Below are 23,607 nucleotides of genomic sequence, written 5' to 3' on the forward strand. Positions count from 1 at the left end.
AACACTTGCCGTATTGTCAGAGTTCTTTCTGTTTTAGAAGGTGAATGTGAAATGGTATCTTATTATTTTAAATATCCTTGATCCTGTGCCTTGTCATTCTGCTTGTGCAATTTTTGTTTTGAAATGTACAAAATGAATATAATATCAGTCTTTTTATGATTTCCTTTATAGTTTGGCCTTTTGGGGTCTTAAAATTTAAAAACTCACTTTCTACTTGATTGCTCTAGTAGTACTTGTTGAACAGCTCATCTTTCACTGTTGATTTTAATACTACTGCAGTCAGATCACATAGACATAAACACACATGCGTGTATTTCTGAGTTCTCTATTCAACTTTGGTTTAGTCATTCTTTTGTTGTTTTATCAAATATGTATTAGATAGCAGGAATGTACCAGGTGCGTTCTTAATACTGGGTTATATTAGTTAAAATGTTGCAAGTATCATTTGTATTTATTGAGTTTATATTTTGAGGGTTGGTTGGGGTGGGTAGTTGGTAGAAAAGTGAAAAGTTAAGAAGACCGTGTATAATATATAGCATATCACTAGATAATAGGTGGTATGTGAAAAATCAAAACAGAGTAAGGATGATAGGAGTGATGTGCTGAGTAGGTTGGGGGCCAAAGAGTTGCTATTTATATAGGGAAAGTTAGAATATTCTGTAGGAAGTATTCAGACTGAGGAAATTCCAAGTGCAGAGTCCTGTGGTGGGAACTGGCTTAGAATTATCCAAGAAAAACAAAGGGAAACTAAGAGACAAGTAGAGATGTAGTTAGGACAGAATATATGGACTTGGAGGCCATGATAAGGGTATTCACTTTTACTTTGAGGAGATGAGAAGACATTAAGTCTTTGAAACAGAGTAGTAAAGCATCATATGACGTACGGTTTTAAAGGGTCACGCTAGCTACTGTGCTAAGAACTGGGGTGGTAAACATGCCAGCAAGGAAACCAGTTTGTGGCTAGTGCAGCAGTTAAGGTTGAGAGACAGTACTTGGACTTTGGTGAAGTGGTGGAGGTAGTGAGAAGTGTTTAAATAATTTTTTATCTAAGAAGCAAGGTCAGTAGTTGGGAATGGACTTTGAGAAGAGGAAAGTGTAAAATAGTCCTCTAGGCAAGTGGGGCATGGATGGTTTAGTGCTTCTCCAAGTGTGGTGTAGGACCCTGCAAGGTCAATTAAAAAAAAAAAACACTAACACATAACACAGTATTTGTTTTTTCACTCTCACTCTCTTTTGAGGGTATGGTGAGGGCCACATGAGAGATTGAGTGCACAAATATTCTGACTGAGATTTTTATTAGGATTGCATTGAATTTTAGATTAATTTGTGGAAATTGACCTGTTTGCAATGGTGAACCCCCTAATCCATGGATATGGTACATCTCAACTTATTTAGATTGTTTTTTTCTTTTTTTTTTTTTTTTCCAGTTTTCCTCAGCAGTGTATTATAGTTTCCACTATATAGGCCAGTACATCTTGGATTGGATTTTTCAAGTATTTGATTTTTTTTTGATACTATTATAAATTATATTATTTGTAAATACTATTTTATGTGTTTTTTAAAACGTTAGCATGTAGGGATTCAAGTGATTTTTATATATTGACATTGTCACAAAGCAGTCTTGTGCAGTCCACTCATTGTTATTCTCTAATCACTTTCACTTTTGAAATATATTTCCAATCGGTACAGAGTTAGAGGTGTAGAAGGTGTGTGTGTTGTGTGTGTGTATGTGTGTGTGCACGCACATGGGCGCATTTCCTTCAGCATTTTAAAAATACCTTTGGCATGTCTTATACATCTTCATTTCTGTTGGAAGGTTTCTTGAAGACATGTTTTTGCTCCTTTGATAATGCCTTCTCTCTCTTTGTTTTGGTTTCCTTTTAAGATTTCCTGTATTTGTGGTTTTTTCTTTGTTTTTTGGTAGTTTGACTTTGTCTTGTGTAAGTGTGGTTTCTTGGTAGTTTTCCTGTTTTTGGATTTACTGTGTTTCCTAAATCTGTGGATTAATTTTTTTCATTAGTTTTAGAAAAGTTTCATCTGTTTACTTCGAGCTGATTCTTTTTCTTTGCAGACCACAATTGTGTGTAAGTTGTATCTTTCGAATGCATTCGTCATGTATTTTCCACACTACTCTGTTCTAGCCTTCTTTTCTCATGTTTGGGTATTTTCTTTTGGCCTTTATTTTGAATTTGTTAATCTCATCTTCCATTGTTATCAGGATGGTGTTGAATATACCCAAAGAATTTCTAACATCAAATACATAGTTTTTTAGTTCTAAAGTGGAATTTTAATTCTTTGTTTTTATAGATTCTGAGTTTTTTTGGCTGAAATTCTTCATCTTTTATCCATTTTTTCCCCAATCTGTTTTCTTTAACATTTTAATTATGGTTAGTTTAGTCTATGCTAACAATAGTATCTAGATTGGAATCTGTATTTATTGTTTCTTTTCCCTCTAAATTACCAGTCACATATTTCTGCCCTCTTTCTGTCTGATAATTTTTGATTGTATGTCAGACAGTGTGTCAAATGCTGTCGAGTTCCAGACAATATCTTTCATTGGAGGAGGTTTTCTTTTTTCTCATTTGGGCAGAGAGAGTGAGGAGCTGCTCTAAGTAGAGCTTGAGCTGGGCTGGGGCTCCTTTGAAGTCTTACTGAGACTGCTAGTTTCTTTCTTTCATTTTGGTGTGGACCTTCTCAGCTTCTGATTGAGAGCTCCAAAAGGACTGTTGATAATTCACTTCTTCTCGAAGAAGTATTCATTTAGTTTTTTGACTTCCTGCTCTTTATACCTTCAAATTCTAACAAATGTCTTGAAGAGGGTGGCTTTTGTGTTTAAAGCAAGTTTCCTCCCTTTGATAGAATTTTGTCTTTAGCATACAGACTGTGGGGGACTTTTAGACACAGTCATCCTAGTTCCCCAACTTTTAAAGTACAACCCAGAATTTAGCAGAGATACCTTGGAGAAAATCAGCCTGTTGTTAGGGACACTTCAGATTTAACTCTGCTCTCTGAAAGAGAAATGTCTGACCTGTAAAAGTTGGGGTGATTTTATTTCTTTGGCAGTAGCCCAAGTCTGATTCTTAATCCATACCTAAAATCACTACATGCCTCAAATCAGCAAATGACCCCTTAGAAGAAATCAGCAGGTGGTTTCTTTTTGTTTTGTTCCTTTTGGATGAATTCCTGTCCTCTGGAGTTCTAATTCATTTTGCTGTCTTGCTTCAACAACCTTCTCATGTCTTTAAAAATGTAAATTTTGTAATGGATAACATTATTTTCTAGCTGTTGCAGTGGGAATTTTGGGCTGCTGCCACCTACTGCATTTTATCTGGCAGTGAAAGTCCCTATGAGGAAAATTTCTCTGGTTCTCTCCCGTTTTACTTGATTTGTGCCTTTGCTTGTTAAGTAACTTCTTTTTAAAATAAGTAAAATAATCTTTTATTTGTCTGAACATCACAGATTGGTTTTCTTTAAATTCTTTGGCAGTTTTATAAGTTACTTTCATTTGGACATGAACCCATATTCTGATTGTTCCATTTGCTGCTTTCTTTCAAAGCGCTAAGAATTTCATAATTTTTTCACTCTCCTTTTTGAATCACCATTTCTACCTCTGTTCTTGCTCTAATTGCTGATCGCCCCCACGACTCCCTACCATCAGTACAGTCTAGGATGATGGTCAATAATTGAGATATGAAGCTCCTACTCCAAGTCCGTACAAGTGATTTTGTAGATTTAGCCACTGACCCATGATCTTTTTAGGTTCAGTTCCTGTCTCCATGGAGGCTGATTTTTTGCCCTCCCTGCTGCTTCTTAAAAGCCGTAGCCCTAGGCGGTAGTCTGTGCTTTTTGTTTCCTTCTTTCATTATTCATAGGGAGAGCCCCTCTTCCAGCCCCTAGTTTCAAACAGTCTGAGTTCTATTAGTAGAGGCAGCAGAACTTGTCACAGTTTTCACTTCCACCATCTAATCTCCGGGCTGCCATTGCAGACTTGTTTGACAGGCTGAATGAAGTTTTAGGCTCATTTAGGCTTATAGCATTTTGCTTCTTTTCTGTTTCTGATACTTTGAAATGTTTATTTTATTTTTGACTCTGGTATTTTCCTTTTTTCTTCTTCTTTTAATATTTCATAATTCCCTGCTGTATTTTAGTTAATGGAGAAACAGTTCATGAAGTCCCAACAATATCCTGGTCAATGTCTAGAGAGAAATTTCACCCTATATTTTGGCTGAAGTCCTGCCCTGATTTAATTTATCAATTATACTCGTTAGATTTTTTAATAACTATATAATATGTGATCCCTGACTGGTTTGAGGTATCAGTTATACCCTATTCCACATTTTCACATGATTTATTGGAGGGTAATTTCATTTCTAAAAGGAGATAGGGAAACAACCTAAGTGTGCATCGCTTTAGATAAATGGATAAAGAAGTTGTCACACACACACACACACACACACACACACACACAATTCAGCCATAAGAAACATTTGTGGCAACATGAATGGATCATGAGGCATTATGCCGAATGAAATAACTCAGACATAGGAAGACAAATATTGTATGTTTTCACTTATATTCAGAATCTAAAAACCAAACTCATTGAAATACAAATGATTAGATTTGTAGTTCCCAGAAGCAGGGGTTAGAAGTTGGGGGCATTAGATGAAAGTGGTCAGAAGGTACAGACTTCCAGTTATAAGATAAATAGGTCCTGGGAGTGTACGTGCAGCAGGGTGACTATAGTTGGCAATAATGTATATTTGAAAGATGCTAGGAGAATAGATCTTAAAGTTCTCATCATAAGCAAAAAACATTATAACTGTGAGATAATGGGTGTTAACTAATCTTACTGTGGTAACATTTTGCAGTATGTACATACATGTGTTATAGTCCTTAAACTTAAAAATGTAGTATGTCAAGTATATATCTTAATGAAACTGGAGAAAAAGAAAAGAACCTGGGTCTGTTTTCCTAAGACAAGATATATTAAGTAAGAATTATTAGTGATTTAGTTTTTCTATTTCTCATGTTTTTAAAGCGTTTATTTTAAAGCATAGCCTTTTGAAAGAATTTAATATTTCATTAATAAAATGACAGGCTGGTATGTCGGTATTGTACTTCCAGATGATTTTGGAAAGGTGCTAGGTATATAGGATTAACCTTCTTGGTAAACTTAAAATGTATAATATTTTGATGACAGATTTCACCAGGTAGTACTAAAATTTTATTTATTTAATTTTTTAGAGATTTGGCTATGTTGGGTCTTCGTTGTTGCATGGGGGCTTTCTCTCTTTGCAGCGAGTGGGGGCTGCTCCTGGTTGCAGTGTTTCAGCTTCTCTTTGTGGTGGCTTCCGTTGTGGAGCAGAGGCTCTAGGGTGAGTGGGCTTCAGTCCTTGTGGCCTGAGGGCTCTAGAGCACGGGCCCAGTCGTTGTGGTGCACAGGCCTCGTTGCCTTGTGGCATGTGGGATCTTCTTGGACCAGGGCTCAGACTGGTGTCCCCTGCATTGGCAGGAGGATGCTTAGCCATGGGATCGCGAGAAAAGCCTAGTAGTAAGATCTTAGACTTCAGAATTCAAAATAGGTAATCTAGTAATACTGTGTATAATTTTTTAGGTTGGAAAAAACTTTCTTTCTCAATTATCTTTGCAACACTGCGAAAAATCAGCTTCCTATATTTACAGTGGTTTGTTTTTAGATTTAATGTGTCATTATGGTATTCTGCAAATACCATACTTTTTTTTTTTAACTTGTAAACTTCATTTTTTAGAGCATTTTTAGGTTCACTGCTTTCTTCTTATGTGGAAAGTGCAGAGAGTTTCTGTTTATCCCCATACCTCCACACACACAGTCTCCTCCACTATGAACATCCTGCATCACAGTGGTGTGTTTGTTATAATTGATGAATCTGCATTGACATATCATTATCATCTAAAGTCCATAGTTGACATTAGGGTTCACTCTTGGTATTGTATATCCAGTTGGTTTTAAGAAATGTATAATGACATGTATATACCATTACAGTATAGTTCTATATGGTAAAACTACACGATATTTCACTGCTCTAAAAATCCTCTGTGCTCTGTCTACTCATCACTGCCTCCCTGAACTTTGCCACCCTGTGAGCGTTCTTTTTCCAGTTTTGCCATTTCCAGAATGTTTGATAGAAATCATATTGACTTTTTTCACTCTAATAAATTTTTAGATTCAGTTCAGTTCAGTCGCTCAGTTGTGTCCGACTCTTTGCAACCCCATCAATCGCAGCACGCCAGGCCTCCCTGTCCATTACCAACTCTCGGAGTCCACCCAAACCCACGTCCATCAAGTCGGTGATGCCATCCAACCATCTTATCCTCTTTCGTCCCCTTCTCCTCCCGCCGTCAGTCTTTCCCAGCATCAGGGTCTTTTCCAAAGAGTCACATTCCTGCATCAGGTGGCCAAAGTATTGGAGTTTCAGCTTCAACATCAGTCCTTCCAATGAACACCCAGGACTGATCTCCTTTAGGATGGACTAGTTGGATCTCCTTGCAGCCAAAGGGACTCTCAATAGTCTTCTCCAACACCACAGTTCAAAAGCATCAGTTCTTCAGCACTCAGCTTTCTTTATAGTCCAACTCTCACATCCATACTTGACTCCTGGAAAAACCATAGGCTTGACTAGATGGACCTTTCTTGGCAAAGTAATGTCTCTGCATTTTAATATGCTATCTAGGTTGGTCATAGCTTTTCTTCCAATGAGTAAGAGTCTTTTAATTTCAAGGTTGCAGTCACCATCTGCAGTGATTTTGGAGCCCTCCAAAACATAAAAGTCTCTCACTGTTTCCCCATCTATTTGCCATGAAGTGATGGGACCGGATGCCATGATCTTACTTTTCTGAATGTTGAGCTTTAAGTCAACTTTTTCATTCTCCTCTTTCACTTTCATGAAGAGGCACTTCAGTTCTTCACATTCTGCCATAAGGGTGGTGTCATCTGCATATCTGAGGTTATTGATATTTCTCCCGGCAATGTTGATTCCAGCTTGTGCTTCCTCCAGCCCAGCGTTTCTCATGATGTACTCTGCATATAAGTTAAATAAGCAGGGTGACAATGTATGTACTCCTTTTCCTATTTGGAACCAGTCTGTTGTTCCATGTCCAGTTCTAACTGTTGCTTCATGACCTGCATATAGGTTTCTCAAGAGGCAGGTCAGGTGGTCTGGTATTCCATCTCTCAGAATTATCCACAGTTTATTGTGATCCACACAGTCAAAGGCTTTGGTATAATCAATAAAGGAGAAATAGATGTTTTTCTGGAACTCTTTTGCTTTTTTGATGATCCAGCAGATGTGGTCAATTTGATCTCTGGTTCCTCTGCCTTTTCTAAAACCAGCTTGAACATCTGGAAGTTCTCAGTTCAAGTATTGCTGAAGCCTGGCTTGGAGAATTTTGAGCATTACTTTACTAGGGTGTGAGATGAGTGCAGTTTTGCAGTAGTTTGAGCATTCTTTGGCATTGCCTTTCTTAGGGATTGGAATGAAAACTGACCTTTGCCAGTCCTGTGGCCACTGCTGAGTTTTCCAAAATTGCTGGCATATTGAGTGCAGCACTTTCACAGCATCATCTTTTAGGATTTGAAATAGCTCAACTGGAATTCTATCACCTCCACTAGCTTTGTTCGTAGTGATGCTTCCTAAGACCCACTTGACTTCACATTCCAGGATGTCTGGCTCTAGGTGAGTGATCACACCATTGTGATGATCTGGGTCATGAAGGTCTTTTTTGTACAGTTCTGTGTATTCTTGCCACCTCTTCTTAATATCTTCTGCTTCTGTTAAGTCCATACCATTTCTGTCCTTTATTGAGCCCATCTTTCCATGAAATGTTCCCTTGGTATCTCTAATTTTCTTGAAGAGATCTCTAGTCTTTCCCATTCTATTGTTTTCCTCTATTTCTTTGCACTGATCACTGAAGAAGGCTCTCTTATCTCTCCTTGCTATTCTTTGGAACTCTGCATTCAAATGGGTATATCTTTCCTTTTCTCCTTTGCTTTTCACTTCTCTTCCTTCCCCAGCTATTTGTAAGGCCTCCTGAGACAGCCATTTTGCTTTTTTGCATTTCTTTTCCATGGGGATGGTCTTGATCCCTGTCTACTGTACAAACCTTCGTCCATAGTTCATCAGGCACTCTGTCTGTCAGATGTAGCCCCTTAAATCTATTTGTCACTTCCCCTGTATAATTGTAAGGGATTTGATTTAGGTCATACTTGAATGGTCTAGTGGTTTCCCCTACTTTCTTTAATTTAATTCTGAATTTGGCAATAAGGAGCTCATGATCTGAGCCACATTTAGCTCCCGATCTTGTTTTTGCTGGCTGTATAGAGCTTCTCCATCTTTGGCTGCAAAGAATACAATCAATCTGATTTCAGTGTTGACCATCTGGTGATGTCCATGTGTAGAGTCTTCTCTTGTGTTGTTGGAAGAGGGTGTTTGCTGTGACCAGTGCGTTCTCTTGGCAAAACTCTATTACCATTTGCCCTGCTTCATTCTGTACTCCAAGGCCAAATTTGCCTTTTACTCCAGGTGTTTCTTGACTTCCTGCTTTTGTATTCCAGTCCCCTCTAATTAAAGGGACATCTTTTTGGGGTGTTAGTTCTAAAAGGTCTTGTAGGTCTTCATAGAACCATTCAACTTGAGCTTCTTCAGTGTTACTGGTCGGGGCATAGACTTGGATTACTGTGATATTGAATGGTTTGCCTTGGAAATGAATAGAGATCATTCTGTCATTTTTGAAACTACCTCCAAGTACTGCATTTTTGACACTTTTGTTGTCTGTGATGGCTACTGTGTTTCTTCTGAGGGATTCTTGCCCACAGTAGTAGATAGGATGGTCATCTGAGTTAAATACACCCATTCCAGTCCATTTTAGTTTGCTGATTTCTAAAATGTTGACGTTTACTCTTGCCATCTTGACCACTTCCAGTTTGCCTTGATTCATGGACCTAACATTCCAGGTTCCTATGCAACACTGCTCTTTACAGCATCGGACCTTGCTTCTATCACCAGTCCCATCCACACTGGGTGCTGTTTGTGCTCTGGCTCCGTCTCTTCGTTCTCTGGAGTTAGTTCTCCACTCGTCTCCAGCAGCATGTTGGGCACCTACTGACCTGGGGAGTTCATCTCTCAGCGTCTTATCTTTTTGCCTCATCATGTCCTGATAGCTCGTTTCCTTTTCGGAGCTGATGATATTTCATGTTCTGGATGTTTATTAACAGATATTTGTTAACTGATTATTAACATTCACAGAAGGACATCTTGGTTGCTTCCAAATTTTGGCAATTAGGAATAAAGCTGTAATATACATCTGTGTGCAGGGGTTTACATGGACATAAATTTTCAGTTCATTTGGGTAAATACCAGGGGACACAATTGCTGGTTTGTATGAGAGTATATTTAGTTTTCTATGAAACTGCCACTGTCTTGCAGACTTGCTGTACCATTTTGCATTCCCACCAGCAATGAATGAGAGTTCCTGTTGCTCCACATCCTTGCCAGTATTTGCTGTTGTCAGTGTTTGGATTTTGGCCATTCTAAAATATATGTAGCAGTGCTTTTCATTTTAATTTGCAGTTCCTTGATGACATGATGTTGGACTTCTTTTCATATGCTTACTTGCCACTGTATAGCTTCTTTGGTGAGCTGTCAGTTCAGGTCTTTTGCCTACTTTTAATTCAGGCTGCTTTCCAGTGTCTAGGAGCATCTGCCCAGGTAAGCAGATGTATCTCCTATACCTGCCTACAGAGCCTGTGTCACCTTCAGTTTGGGGCTAGTTGGTTGCCCTCTGACCTAAGCTCTCATGGGTTTAAGAAAAGTCTTGAACTTGCAGCTTCTCGGGCTTACTTGGTTGTAAGGGTGGAAGAAAGACCTTTAGTGTAAGACTGGAAGGTGTAAGTATTTGTCTACACCTGAGAGAGCAAGCCAGAGAAGGAGATGAAACCCCACGTTCAACAGTGAAAACCTTAAGAAACTATTGTATATGTGGTGTCTATTAGTATATTCCTTAATACTTGTAACAGCTTTTTAAAGTTAGTTAGCCTCCTGAGAAAGGGGCAGTAGGTAAATTCACTGTGTTAAAAACTAAAAAAGAGTGAATTTCATTTCAGAATCGCCCTGATGGTCTTTCAGCTGCCTTTTGAGCTGGAAACGAGAAGGCCAGCTACAGAAGCGTGGTGCTGCCAGTGCTTACACTCAAGATAGAATTGCAAGTGGGAAAGCTGCTCAAGAACTATAAATTAAACTCAGCAATGTTAAGAATATTATACTTAATTTCCAAATTTTAAAAATGTAGCTAAGAAATATGGGACATTTAATAACATACATATACAAAGTAAAAACCCTGTCGCCTGCTGGTGCTTTTAAAGATGGTGGTATTCTTTATCTGAATGTGACAACTTAGTACTATTACATTATCTCATTTTGAAGATTATAAGTATACACATATATATTCATAAACAGAGGAAGATCTGTTTTAGACTATCTAAAGTACTCTGGGCTTTGTGTGTACATACTTTGATGGACTGTCGTTTTAGAAGATGATAAAACGTAACCTGGTAGAAAAGGTGGATCTGTGTCTAACTTCGTGGTGTAGGTATCCCCATATGGTGCTTTGTTGAAATAAATGAAAGGAAACTGAAGATGGGAATTCTGAGTCTCGTAAAATTTCTATCTAGTGTTTTGAAGTAACAGTTTTCCTATTAATTGTCATTCACTCATGAAGCAGACTTTATTGAGTGTTGATGATGTGCTAATAATGGTTTTGAATGCTGGGCCTCTGGCAGCACAGGAGAGGCGTTGTCCGGTGGGGGGCAGCATGGAAGTGGAGGAGCTTCGCTCCAGCCTTACAGTGAAACCAGTACACAAGGAATGCAGTAAGTTCCTTTGAGAATATGATCAACAATGCATGGAAAACAGGATCAGGTGTTAGGGCGATGGCAGTACATGACGAAGACTATTTAAGATATGGTGATCAGGGAAATGGAGAGGGAAATGGCAACCCACTCCAGTGTTCTTGCCTGGAGAATCCCAGGGACAGAGGAGCCTGGTGGGCTGCTGTCTGTGGGGTCGCACAGAGTCGGACACGGCTGCAGTGACTTAGCAGCAGCAGCAGGAGATCAGGGAAAGCCTCTTCAGGAATAAACTTTGTGTTGAAACCTGAAGGAAGAGCAGTTCTGCCTGGGGGAGCTTTCTAATCAGAGGGAGTACCAAGTACATAGACCCTGACTGGAGGAAAGCTTGGTGTTAGAACTGAAAGGATAGCAGTGTGGCTGGAACAAAAGGGAGATCTCAGGAATGAGCCCTAGGATTTTAAGAAACTAGGGGGGATGGGATACCACTAATTGACATGGAGAGATGAGTGGGGAGGAACTTAGTTAGGGAGTAAATTGAAAGAGAATACTTTTTAAAACATATTAAATCTGAGATGCCTGTAGGACATCCACAAGGAGATGGCAGCTTTGAGTTTAGGGGTGAGGGCAAGGCTAGGAAAAATTGCTCAACATTTTTAAGGCCCTAGATTGACTTATGGTTTTAACATGACTGAGTGAGTCCTGGGAAACAGTCAAATGGCAAGAAAGTAAAACTATAAGAGACCTGTAAACCCCAACCTCAAGATAAACATAGAAGTTAATGTCAAATGGAGGTGCAGACAAAACTGACAGAACATTTTTATATGCATACCATAACATTATCACGAACACAAAGGCTCTCATTTGGAACTATGGAGACAGGAGACTTAGACTGGAAGTGTCCCTGGACCCAGTTAAGCAGAAAGGAAGAATAAAGAGGGCAGGGAAGAATGAGTCACACAGATGAGCTGTATGTGAGAATTAGACATTTGAGGATTGTGAGGAGGCGGTTGTGATGAGAAAGGCTGCCTTATGTACATCCCCACAGCTTCTCATCTTATTTGGCTGGAGAGAGTTACGAAAGCACAAAAAAGTTGTTCATGCCCATAACTCTTGATTCATAAGGAGATTTCTTAGAAACCTAAACACTGGATACACTAGCCTGCAAAGGAAAGAAGTTCTCTTATTGTTAAGAGCTGTCACAAGATGTATACAAATATATCTCAAAAACAGTAGGGAGAAGGGGTCTGCAAAAGAAAGCTAGCGTGGCTGGAGCAACCTTGTGAAAGGTTTACTCTGCCACCGTAGGAACTCTGGAGGGAGTGGGTGAAGACGTACGTTGTTATGGTTCCCGGGTGAAAGACGTGACAGTAGTTTTTGGAATACAGTGATAATACAGACCAAGGTGGGATTGAGATATTTTTATAAATAAATATTGACAAGACTTAGTGATAAATTGGATCTTGGTTGCTACTGGGATTGAAAGATTAAGAAGAGAGTTGTAGAAAGGGTCATCTGTAAATTTCTGGTGTTCATATGGAGTTTGATGGAGTTTGTCCTCTTCACCATTGTATCTTTTAGTACTTCATGGAGCAAATGGAATGCTCCTATACATATTTCTTGAAAATGAATGAGTATTATTTTAGTTAGGAAAAAGTTGCATCCATCTTCAGTATAAACAGTCTGAGTAGGAGATGTGTTCTGCTGTGGGATTAAACCTAATAATTTATTCTTTACATTGAAGTTTGAGCATACATCAAATGGGACCCAGGCTGCAGTCTATCTTTGAAAAGTCTTTTCAAATAAGATTTGTGTGTGACAAACTAGATCAAGTGCAGCCTGTTTCTGAGAGACATGATGATAAAATCTTCTATAAAGAAACTTTGATTTTTTTTTTATATTATGGCAGTGATCCCAGTTTTTTTTCTTTACATTTTAGCTTTGTTATAAACATTTCAAGCTTTTATTATTGATAAAAAATCAGAAAAGGAATATTGAAGTTTTGTGTTCTCAAGTTCCTACTGCCTTCCTGAAGTGTGTGTGTGTTAGTTGCTCAGTCGTGTCCGACTCTGTGCAACGCCATGGACTGTCGCCCACCAGGCCCCTCCATCCATGGGATTCTCCAGGCAAAAGTACTGGAGTGGGGTGCCATTTCTTTCTCCAAAAGGAACTATAAAGGGAAAGAAAGTGAAGTCCCTCAGTCGTGTCTGACTCTTTGCGACACCATGGACTGCAGCCTACCGGGCTCCTCCATCCATGGAATTTTCCAGGCAAGACTACACTGAATCACTAATTCACCCACACCCTCATACACTTTATTGTGGAAATTGTTGATTTTGAAAAAGTGAACTATTTAGGACCAGTATTCTTATTAAGGTATGGAATTGAAACTTGTACGGTATTTTTATTCTAAAACTTCATCTTTCTTCAAACAATATTTATAACCTGTAGTTCTAGTGTTCAGATAATAAATCTTAATATAGCCAATAAGTCTGAAAGTGTTTGTATGGATGTGGTTTACAGGTGTGTCCTGCTCCCTCTTTTGGGGATGAAGCCGCCGCAGCAAAGCCTCTATCTTCTCGTGGATTCTGTGGACGAAGGGTGTAACGTTACTGAGGGTGAACAGATGTCCACCAGCTTATCTGGGACTGTGGCAGAGCTTTTGGCTGGTCACCACGAGTTCTTTCCACCGTGGCTATTGCTTCTCTGTTCTGCCCGAAAACAGAGCAAAGCTGTTACTAAAATGTTTACTGGTAAGTGTAATTCCTACCATCTGCAAATGTTTTTCATTGATGAACTTAAGACTTGTATTTCTTTCTCAGAGGAGAGTACTCAGTTGAAAATTTGATCCTTGCTTCTGCTGTTCTCTGTTGTTCTGTTCTGTTAGTGATTTTCAACTTTTTAAAGTGGTATTAAAAACAGGCCATAAAATATTTTAAGTTAATTTAATAGTAACTTTCTTTTTTCAAGATTCTTTATCTAATAACTTCCTTAGCAAAGGTGAGGGCTACATATTTTATGCTGATGTTTCCTAATCGACTTATATTTCTTCTAACTAGACCGAGCATCCTGAGAGTATGGAATATGCCTCCTTAAAAATCAATGGCAGTTTGTCTACGATGTTTTTCCTGGTTTTAGAGGAGAGCCTTTTAGGATACCTCTTAAAGTAGATCCTTTATTTTTTTAAACCCTTTTCCAATGTGTGAGAAAGCAATCTATGTAATGTTTAAAAGTACATGATCAGGTTTTTTTTTCTTTTCTTGTTTCCTGACTTTACCTTTTTTTTTCTTTTTTTTAACTACCACAGTAAAGTGTTTACTCCTATTAAATTATGCAAAATACTTTTTTTTTGTGCTGTGGGAATGAAAAGGAGCATGAAACAAGGACCACTCACAGGATTTAGAGTGTAATTGGGAAGATAATAATTAAGTTATTGGTTAATTAGCTATATCACTTTAAAATAGTTCTGTACATCTTACATAAGGGTGAAATCTTACTAATTTGCTAAAATGGCTTCCTTTAACCAGATTTATTCCCTCTCTTTTTGATTGCCTTGCTAGTAATACCTTTTGATGTGGTTTCCATTATGCTATTCTGTTTTGTTGTTATTGGAAATTGAGTTGATAAAAGTCAGGGAATGTATAGGATGAACTTAGATATCTCTTAGTATGTCAGGTACAGGTAAAGTTGAAGCCCCTTTTGGTCTATGTCATCCCATTTCTTTCCCTTCTTCATTTGAGACCACCAGTGTTATTAGTTTATTTTTGTCCTTTTATCTCATATTTTTCATTCTGTCTATTTTTGTATTTCACATAAGTGAAACACTGCATGCACCATCCTAGCTCTTCCCATTCACTGGCTGTGTGACCTTATGCAGCTTCTAATACAGTCTGTGCCTCAGTGCCCTCATCTATGCATTGATGGTTATTACATGTTTCTATTACTTTCCCCATAGGGTATTTTTGTGTGTGAGTCTAAATGTCAAGTTACACGTAAAGCACTTAGAACAATGCCTAAGTACATAATAAGTGCTTCATAAATGTATCACTACTATTGTTATCATTTCACCATATAAAAAAAATCAAAAAACAATATATCAAAAACAATGTTTTCGAGCCTTGTTTCTATTACTACTTTTAAACCCAGTTCATTGCTTTTAACTGCTGTATATTATTCCTTCCCATGAATAAATCTCTAGTTTTTCCATTATCCTATTTATGGACATTATTTCAGTTTTTCATTATTATAAGAAATGCTTCGTGAATGTGCTTAAACACACCTTCTTGCATACACGCTATAAGTTTATACTATAAAAATATATGTAGAATTACTAGGGAATAGAGTGTGTACATTTTGAGCTTTAATTTTGACAAACTGCTGTCTAGTGTGCTTGAAATAATTTATATTCCTGCCAGGAAAACATGAAATTTCCCGTTCTCTCTGTTTGTCAGTTAACGTTCGCTATTTTCAGATCTGTTTTTTCTGCTGTAGGGGCTTGTGCTTGATGTTCCCTCTGACTGATTCCCAAATCCAACTTTTATTTATCTGCAGCTTTTAGTGATTCTTATGTAGACTTTAATACAGACTCTGTAAAAAGTTTTGCCCCAAGTGTTGACTCACTCTAGCTATTTGTCTTTAGTGATGCTAGAATAGTCTTTCAGAATACAAATCTGCTCACATTATTGTCTTGGTTCTCACTGACTTCTGATCACAAAATCCAAGTCTCATTTCTTCACATAGTACCTGGAATATAGTAGGTTTTATATATATGTGTGTGTGTGTGTGTGTGTGTGTGTGTGTTTGTATGTGTATTCATATTTGTTTTATTCAATTGAGTGAGAGTATTTTACTCAGGATTAATTGACAATCACTGATCTTTGCTGCATTTCTAGATTTATTCCTCTTAAGAAAGAGTTCATTCACTCAGCAGTTTTTTCTTCTGGAAGGTGAATTACACAATTGTCTAGTAAATCCATATCTATAAAACAAGATATCATCTCCCTTCCAAAAATGAGATTATGATTCCTTTTAAAGAACTTAAAGTGAGTTTTGAATAGCTGTTAACTAGTATGTTTTTAGGTTGGTTTGAATTTTATTAAGCTGCTTTATTTTTACAGTGCTGAAGTTTTGTTAATGTGGTTTAACCAAGTTGTATCTTCAGATTGGAACTGTTTTTGACAATCTAAGATTTAATTATTTAAATTTGGTAACATGTAAAATAATGTAATTTAAAGGTGGTGACAAGTGCTATTCTAGTTGTATGCAAATATTCAATTCCATAACTAAGACTAGTGCACATTCGGCTATGTGGATAGAAATATGTAAATTTTTCATATGGAAAAGATCAGCATATAAAAACAAATCTTATTTATGTCTTCTGCAACTTTCTTTCCTAATCATTTGAGAGGGATCAAAAAAACTTCCAAAAGTGTTTGGATATAGCTAAAGACGTCTAATGCTATAATGATGAGTTTAGTTGAAGTTGAGAGGAACACTGAACCACTAAACAAATAAATAGTTCCCTTTGTAGATAGTAAAATGAAATCATTTATCTGCCATTAGCGTGTTTTCCCAGAAGGAAAAAAAAAACCAAATCTGATTATTATATTTCTAGGTATTCATTGACTTGTTTATTAGTATTAATTGACTTACTATTAATTTATTTGATTATTAATTTATCACATGTTGAACACATTCTCTTTGAAATATGGCAACTTTGATAATCATTTTCAATTGACACCTACTTTTTTGTCCTTAGGTTTTCGAAAAATAAGTTTAGATGATCTTCGGAAGGCATATATCGTTAAGGATGTTCAGCAGTACATCCTTCATCGTTTAGATCAAGAAGAAGCTTTGCGACAACACCTCACAAAAGAAACTGCAGAGATGTTAAATCAACTGCACATTAAAAGCAGCGGATGCTTTCTTTATCTAGAACGAGTTCTCGATGGAGTTGTAGAAAATTTTATTATGTTGAGAGAGATTCGTGACATACCAGGAACTCTAAATGGTCTGTATCTCTGGCTGTGTCAAAGACTTTTTGTAAGAAAACAGTTTGCAAAGGTTCAGCCTATCTTGAATGTGATTCTTGCAGCCTGCCGGCCTCTGACCATAACAGAATTATATCATGCAGTATGGACAAAAAATATGTCATTAACCTTGGAAGATTTTCAACGCAAGTTAGATGTCCTCTCCAAACTTCTTGTTGATGGACTTGGAGATACTAAAATACTATTTCACTACAGTTTTGCAGAGTGGCTCCTGGATGTGAAACACTGCACTCAAAAGTATTTATGCAATGCAGCAGAAGGACACCGAATGTTGGCTATGAGTTATACCTGTCAAGCCAAGAATTTAACACCATTGGAAGCACAAGAATTTGCGCTGCACTTAATTAATTCGAACTTACAGTTAGAGACAGCTGAGTTGGCTCTGTGGATGATATGGAATGGCACACCTGTCAGAGACTCCCTGTCTACTTTAATACCCAAGGAACAAGAAGTGCTGCAGCTGTTGGTGAAAGCTGGCGCTCATGTCAACAGCGAAGATGATCGCACATCATGCATCGTTCGGCAGGCCTTAGAAAGAGAGGATTCCATTCGGACATTACTAGACAATGGAGCTTCAGTAAATCAGTGTGATTCTAATGGGAGAACATTACTGGCTAATGCGGCTTACAGTGGCAACCTTGATGTGGTGAATTTACTGGTCTCTAGGGGAGCAGACTTGGAAATAGAAGATGCTCACGGACACACGCCACTCACCCTGGCTGCTCGACAAGGACATACCAAGGTGGTTAATTGTCTGATTGGTTGTGGAGCAAATATTAATCACACCGATCAGGATGGCTGGACAGCATTGAGATCCGCGGCTTGGGGTGGTCACACTGAGGTTGTGTCTGCACTGCTTTATGCTGGCGTAAAAGTGGACTGTGCAGATGCCGACAGCCGAACAGCTCTGAGAGCAGCAGCCTGGGGAGGACATGAGGATATTGTGCTGAACTTGCTCCAGCATGGTGCTGAAGTCAACAAAGCTGACAACGAAGGCCGAACTGCTTTGATTGCGGCTGCCTATATGGGACATAGAGAGATCGTGGAACACCTGCTGGATCACGGAGCGGAAGTGAATCATGAGGATGTTGACGGCAGGACTGCACTCTCTGTGGCTGCACTTTGTGTTCCTGCAAGTAAAGGACATGCATCGGTCGTTAGCCTTCTGATTGATCGAGGTGCTGAAGTGGATCACTGCGATAAAGATGGCATGACGCCCCTCCTGGTGGCTGCCTATGAAGGACATGTCGATGTGGTTGACTTGCTTCTAGAGGGGGGAGCTGATGTCGACCACACGGATAACAATGGGCGTACACCCCTCCTAGCTGCTGCTTCTATGGGTCATGCCTCAGTTGTAAACACGCTTTTGTTTTGGGGTGCTGCTGTGGACAGCATTGACAGTGAAGGGAGAACAGTGCTTAGCATAGCTTCAGCCCAGGGAAACGTTGAAGTAGTCCGTACTCTGTTGGACCGGGGCTTAGATGAAAATCACAGAGATGATGCTGGATGGACACCTTTGCACATGGCAGCTTTTGAAGGCCACAGATTAATATGTGAAGCACTTATTGAACAAGGTGCTAGAACAAATGAGATCGACAACGATGGGCGGATACCTTTCATATTAGCGTCACAAGAGGGTCATTATGACTGTGTTCAAATATTACTGGAGAATAAATCCAACATTGATCAGAGAGGTTATGATGGAAGAAATGCTCTGCGGGTTGCTGCGTTAGAAGGACACCGGGACATTGTTGAATTGCTTTTTAGCCACGGAGCTGATGTTAACTACAAAGATGCTGATGGCAGGCCGACACTTTATATTTTGGCCTTAGAAAATCAGCTTACAATGGCTGAGTATTTTTTGGAAAATGGTGCAAACGTGGAAGCAAGTGATGCTGAAGGCAGGACAGCACTTCATGTCTCGTGCTGGCAAGGCCACTTGGAGATGGTGCAGGTTCTGATCACCTACCATGCTGATGTCAATGCTGCTGACAATGAGAAGCGCTCCGCACTGCAGTCTGCAGCCTGGCAGGGCCACGTAAAAGTGGTGCAGCTTCTCATTGAGCATGGCGCCGTGGTGGACCACACATGTAATCAGGGCGCCACCGCGCTCTGCATTGCGGCCCAGGAAGGACACATTGACGTTGTGCAGGTTTTATTAGAGCATGGTGCCGATCCAAACCATGCTGATCAATTTGGACGCACTGCTATGCGAGTTGCAGCCAAAAATGGACACTCTCAGATAATTAAATTATTAGAAAAATATGGTGCATCCAGTTTGAATGGCTGTTCTCCATCTCCTGTTCACACGATGGAGCAAAAACCTCTACAGTCAGTGTCTTCGAAGATGCAGTCCCTAACAATTAAATCAAACAGCTCAGGCAGCACTGGTGGCGGGGAAGTGCAGCCTTCGTTGCGCAGTTTACCAAATGGGCCAGCTCATGCATTCAGTTCTCCTTCAGAATCGCCTGATTCAACAGTTGATCGGCAAAAGTCATCATTGTCAAATAATTCCTTGAAAAGCTCAAAAAATTCATCTTTGAGAACTACTTCATCTACAGCAACGGCTCAAACAGTGCCAATTGACAGCTTCCACAGCTTGTCATTTACAGAACAAATTCAGCAGCACTCGTTGCCACGCAGTAGAAGTCGCCAGTCGATTGTCTCCCCATCTTCCACAACACAGTCCTTGGGCCAGAGCCATCATTCACCGAGTAGTGAGTTTGAGTGGAGTCAAGTCAAGCCCAGCTTGAAGTCAACGAAGACGAATAAAGGGGGGAAATCAGAAAATTCCAACAAATCTGGGTCAGCTGGGAAAAAAGCTAAACAAAATAATTCTTCACAGCCGAAGGTCTTAGAATATGAAATGACACAGTTTGATAAAAGAGGACCCACAGCCAAATCTGGGACCAGTGCACCATCTAAGCAGATGCCAGCAGATTCACAGTGTAAAATCATGATTCCTTCAGCTCAGCCAGAAATAGGCCGATCTCAGCAGCAGTTCCTTATTCACCAACAAAGTGGGGAACAGAAGAAGAGAAACGGAATAATGACAAATCCAAATTATCATCTGCAGAGCAACCAGGTTTTTCTCGGTAGGGTTTCAGTCCCACGGACAATACAAGACAGAGGGCATCAGGAAGTGTTAGAAGGATACCCTTCCTCGGAGACGGAATTAAGCCTTAAACAAGCTCTGAAGCTTCAGATTGAGGGTTCTGACCCTAGCTTCAACTATAAAAAGGAAACACCATTATAAAAGGTAACATTTCATCAACATAAAGAATAAACATCCAAAGTATGGTTCCCTCCATATATTGTTCCCTTAGAATGCTCTTTTCCCTAATCCACATGGCCTGTTCCTTCACCTCATCACTATCTGTGTCCTCTTCTCAGCAAGACCCTCCCCTCGTTACCCTTTGGAATTTGAATTCCCCCACCTCCACCACTTCCTTTCCCCCTTTTCTGCTTCACACTAGCCATGGTACTTATTTCTTAACATGGTTTATATACTTTATTGTGTTTATTATTTGTCCCCTCTCATCTGAAATGTCAGCCTTGTGAGGGTAGGCATTTTTAATCTCTCTTGTTTACCACTGTATTCCGTGTACTTGGAATACTGCTTGGACCCATGTAGTTTCTCGGGTAAAAATGTTTTGTATGAGTGAATGAATGAATATGCTATTTATGGATCTCAGATTAAAGATTCCTTCCTATACAATCATTTTCCCCACCTTAAAAGTTCTTTTATGATAACAGAGGTGGGGCTATTTCCCTTTCGGGTTTGAATAAAGTAGTGTATGTAATGCTCAGTAGGTAGGTAGTGAATGTTAATTTCCTTCCATTTTTCACCCTGGAAGAAATAAAAAATTTAATCATAAAAGGTAATTTTTGTTATGACAAATCTCTTAAGAATCTTTCAAGTGAAATGTACACATATCAAAAGTAGATAAATGGATATATTTAGGGTATTCAGGGCCCAATATTTAGGTGTGAGAATTGTTTTAAACCTCAAAGTTATATTTATTAAATAAAAACTTTCTCCTTTCTACTACAGTGGATACTATTCTAATTATAGAGGGGAGGTTAATGGGAAAATTGATTTATAGTTTTATATTATGGATACTTTTTCAGAAATACATTTCTCATATTTGAGATAAATTCAAGATTTCATTAGGCATTTTTGCTAAATTATACACAAGTATGTTTGTACATGTGTTTAATTATACACAAGTATTTCCTATACATTCTAATAATAAACATCCTTCAAATTGAATATATGGAGGACTGGTGAAATCTCATTCAAACATAAGTTGTATGAAAGTAGTTCATTCATTCTCCAATGTGATTTATTTTAAAAATATTTAGTTCTGATGGTACAGCCCTCTAACTCTCATGATATCTTTTGTAAATATTAAGTGTGGGTATATATTTTACAATAAAACATATGAATTAAGGTGAGCACTTGTGGAATATTTAAGTAATTTATATTTAGTGAATCTCTAATAGGTCTCCTTTTGTGCTTTACATAGTAAATATGTATGTGTATATATATATATATATATATATACACACACACACATATATATATATATTCTTAAGTGAAAGTGAAGGTCGCTCAGTTGTGCCTGACTCTTTGCGACCCCATGGACTATACACTCCTTGGAATTCTCCAGGCCAGAATACTGGAGTGGGTAGCCTTTCCCTTCTCCAGGGGATCTTCCCAACCTAGGGATCGAACCCTTTCTTATGTAGAGTTTGAAAACTATATGTAGTTATATTTAAAAAGTATAATGTAGAAATTAATTTTTTTTTTAACTTTTGTATTAGTTTCCTATTCTGTGAAACAGAAGACATTGTGATTGGAGTGATTCTTCAGCTACTGGATGGAAACATAAAATGCCTGTTGATTTGCTGAAAAAAAAAAGAAGAATGTGATACCTGCAGTACAGTTACCTTAAATACTGTCACGTGCCTAAGTAGTAAGGCTGCCTTCTCAATGTAACCCTCTGTGCTTAAAAAATTTCATTTTGTGTGCTTTGTATTCACTACCCAAGAGTAAGCACTTTTTTTTTTTTCTAAATGCAGATATATACTGCAGTTCCCTGATAAAAGATGAAAAATATTTTGAGTATTTTAAGTTAATATTTGATAAGTGTGCATGTGCCATGATCAAATATATATGAAAAGGCAGTGTTCCTTGTATTTATTTTTTTCTTTCTGTGGCAAATGAAACTTAAGCATACTGTTTCAGTCACACTTACCTTGTTGTAATGTATAGTTTGTTTTCCTGTATCCTTAAAAATGTCACTCAATAAAATAAACCATGCAACTCTTTTATGTTCACTACACCTTCAGCATTGGTTAAAAATGTGTTTCTATTTAATGCTACATCAAGGTGAAAAAATAGTTTCATGAAAGATTTTCGAAAAGTCTAGTATTTTAGGGAGCTGCTCTAAGCAGTTTAAATTTGGACTTCTCAGTGTAATCCTCCTAATCTTCAGCTAAAGGTGTGGGAAAAAAAAGGAAAAAACCCATACACAGACTATAGGCAGAACAAAGTTCTGTTTCATTCACTGGGATGCAGTTTCACCTTCCTCTCACTTGTCATTCCACATCCAAGAAGACAGATGATCATTCCTGAGGCATGAAAATTCTCAGGGACAGAGCCAGGCCTCAGTGGCATGTGTATAGAGGGAGATGCACCTGTCTATCTGAGGGTAGATTTTTGATCCCTGAACAATTCACTGACTACCCTTCTTTCTTCCATCCAGTTATGTAAAACATTTACCACTGTAGATTGTGATGCCGGCTTCTCTCTGTTCTTTCTATTTTGTAAATCACTGCATGTCTGAAATAGCCCCCCACTCAGAATCAATTGGATCAATTTTAATGATTAGTTGGATGAATATTCTTGATGAATATGTGTTTTCCTTCACAGATGACACCACTAACCTATCGGCCATAGTACAGATGTATTTTTTTATTGCTATTTGCTAAACAGTAGTAATGGATTTGCACTTTTCTGTCCACATACTCTTTCCTGTTTTACTCTTTGGACAATCACTTCTAGAATGATAGATGCCAGGGTTAGGGGTGAAGTCTGTAACCAAGGAAAACAAAGTCAGCTGTTCAGATGAGCATGTGACCCACTGCCTTGACCTCCTGGATGGACACTTAAACCAGTTGAGCTAGATTGGTGTATGCATGTCTGGAGAGGTTCAAATTTGTTTAGAAACCAAGGTTGCAGGTTTGATCTTTACAAAAGCCCTGGGATCTTACAAAACCCAGAAATTCTATTCTTTCCATGTGCTGTTGATGAAGAGGAATAGGAAAGAGAATTTGGAGATTCAGCACAAAACCATTGCAGCTACTGGAAAAAAATCTTTAGAAAATGTCTTAGTATCTGAGGTCAGTAATGTCATCTTCATATATGAAGGACACATGCATGATGCATTGTTCACAGAAACAGAAATATGTAGTTGGTTGTGATAAATGTTTCACTTGATCTTCCTGTAAGGCTTTTGTTTTTGCTTCTGTTTTTTAAAGTCAGCGAAACTTGGGTGTTTATATCATCGGTAAGTCATAATCAGAATAGGAGATAAGTTCAATCTATATTAAGGTGACATGGCAATATTTATAACTCGAATGTGAATGTTTCAAGTGTTGAATTTTTGTCCC

General features: G+C 38.4%; 1 protein-coding gene across 1 annotated transcript in view; it reads left to right on the top strand.

Moving 5' to 3' along the window:
- ANKRD50 (ankyrin repeat domain containing 50) overlaps positions 1 to 22,258 on the top strand; it is a 32,561-nt gene extending 10,303 nt beyond the window's left edge. The window contains exons 2-4 of the mRNA XM_020870225.2: positions 13,403 to 13,632; positions 16,638 to 20,188; positions 21,757 to 22,258. Coding sequence (XP_020725884.1) covers positions 13,403 to 13,632; positions 16,638 to 20,185 — 3,778 coding nt within the window. The 3' untranslated portion in view covers positions 20,186 to 20,188; positions 21,757 to 22,258. The remainder of the gene's footprint in view (positions 1 to 13,402; positions 13,633 to 16,637; positions 20,189 to 21,756) is intronic.
- The last annotated feature ends 1,349 nt before the right edge of the window (positions 22,259 to 23,607 follow it).

This window comes from Odocoileus virginianus, chromosome 12 (assembly GCF_023699985.2).
Source record: "Odocoileus virginianus isolate 20LAN1187 ecotype Illinois chromosome 12, Ovbor_1.2, whole genome shotgun sequence".
NCBI lineage: Eukaryota > Metazoa > Chordata > Mammalia > Artiodactyla > Cervidae > Odocoileus > Odocoileus virginianus.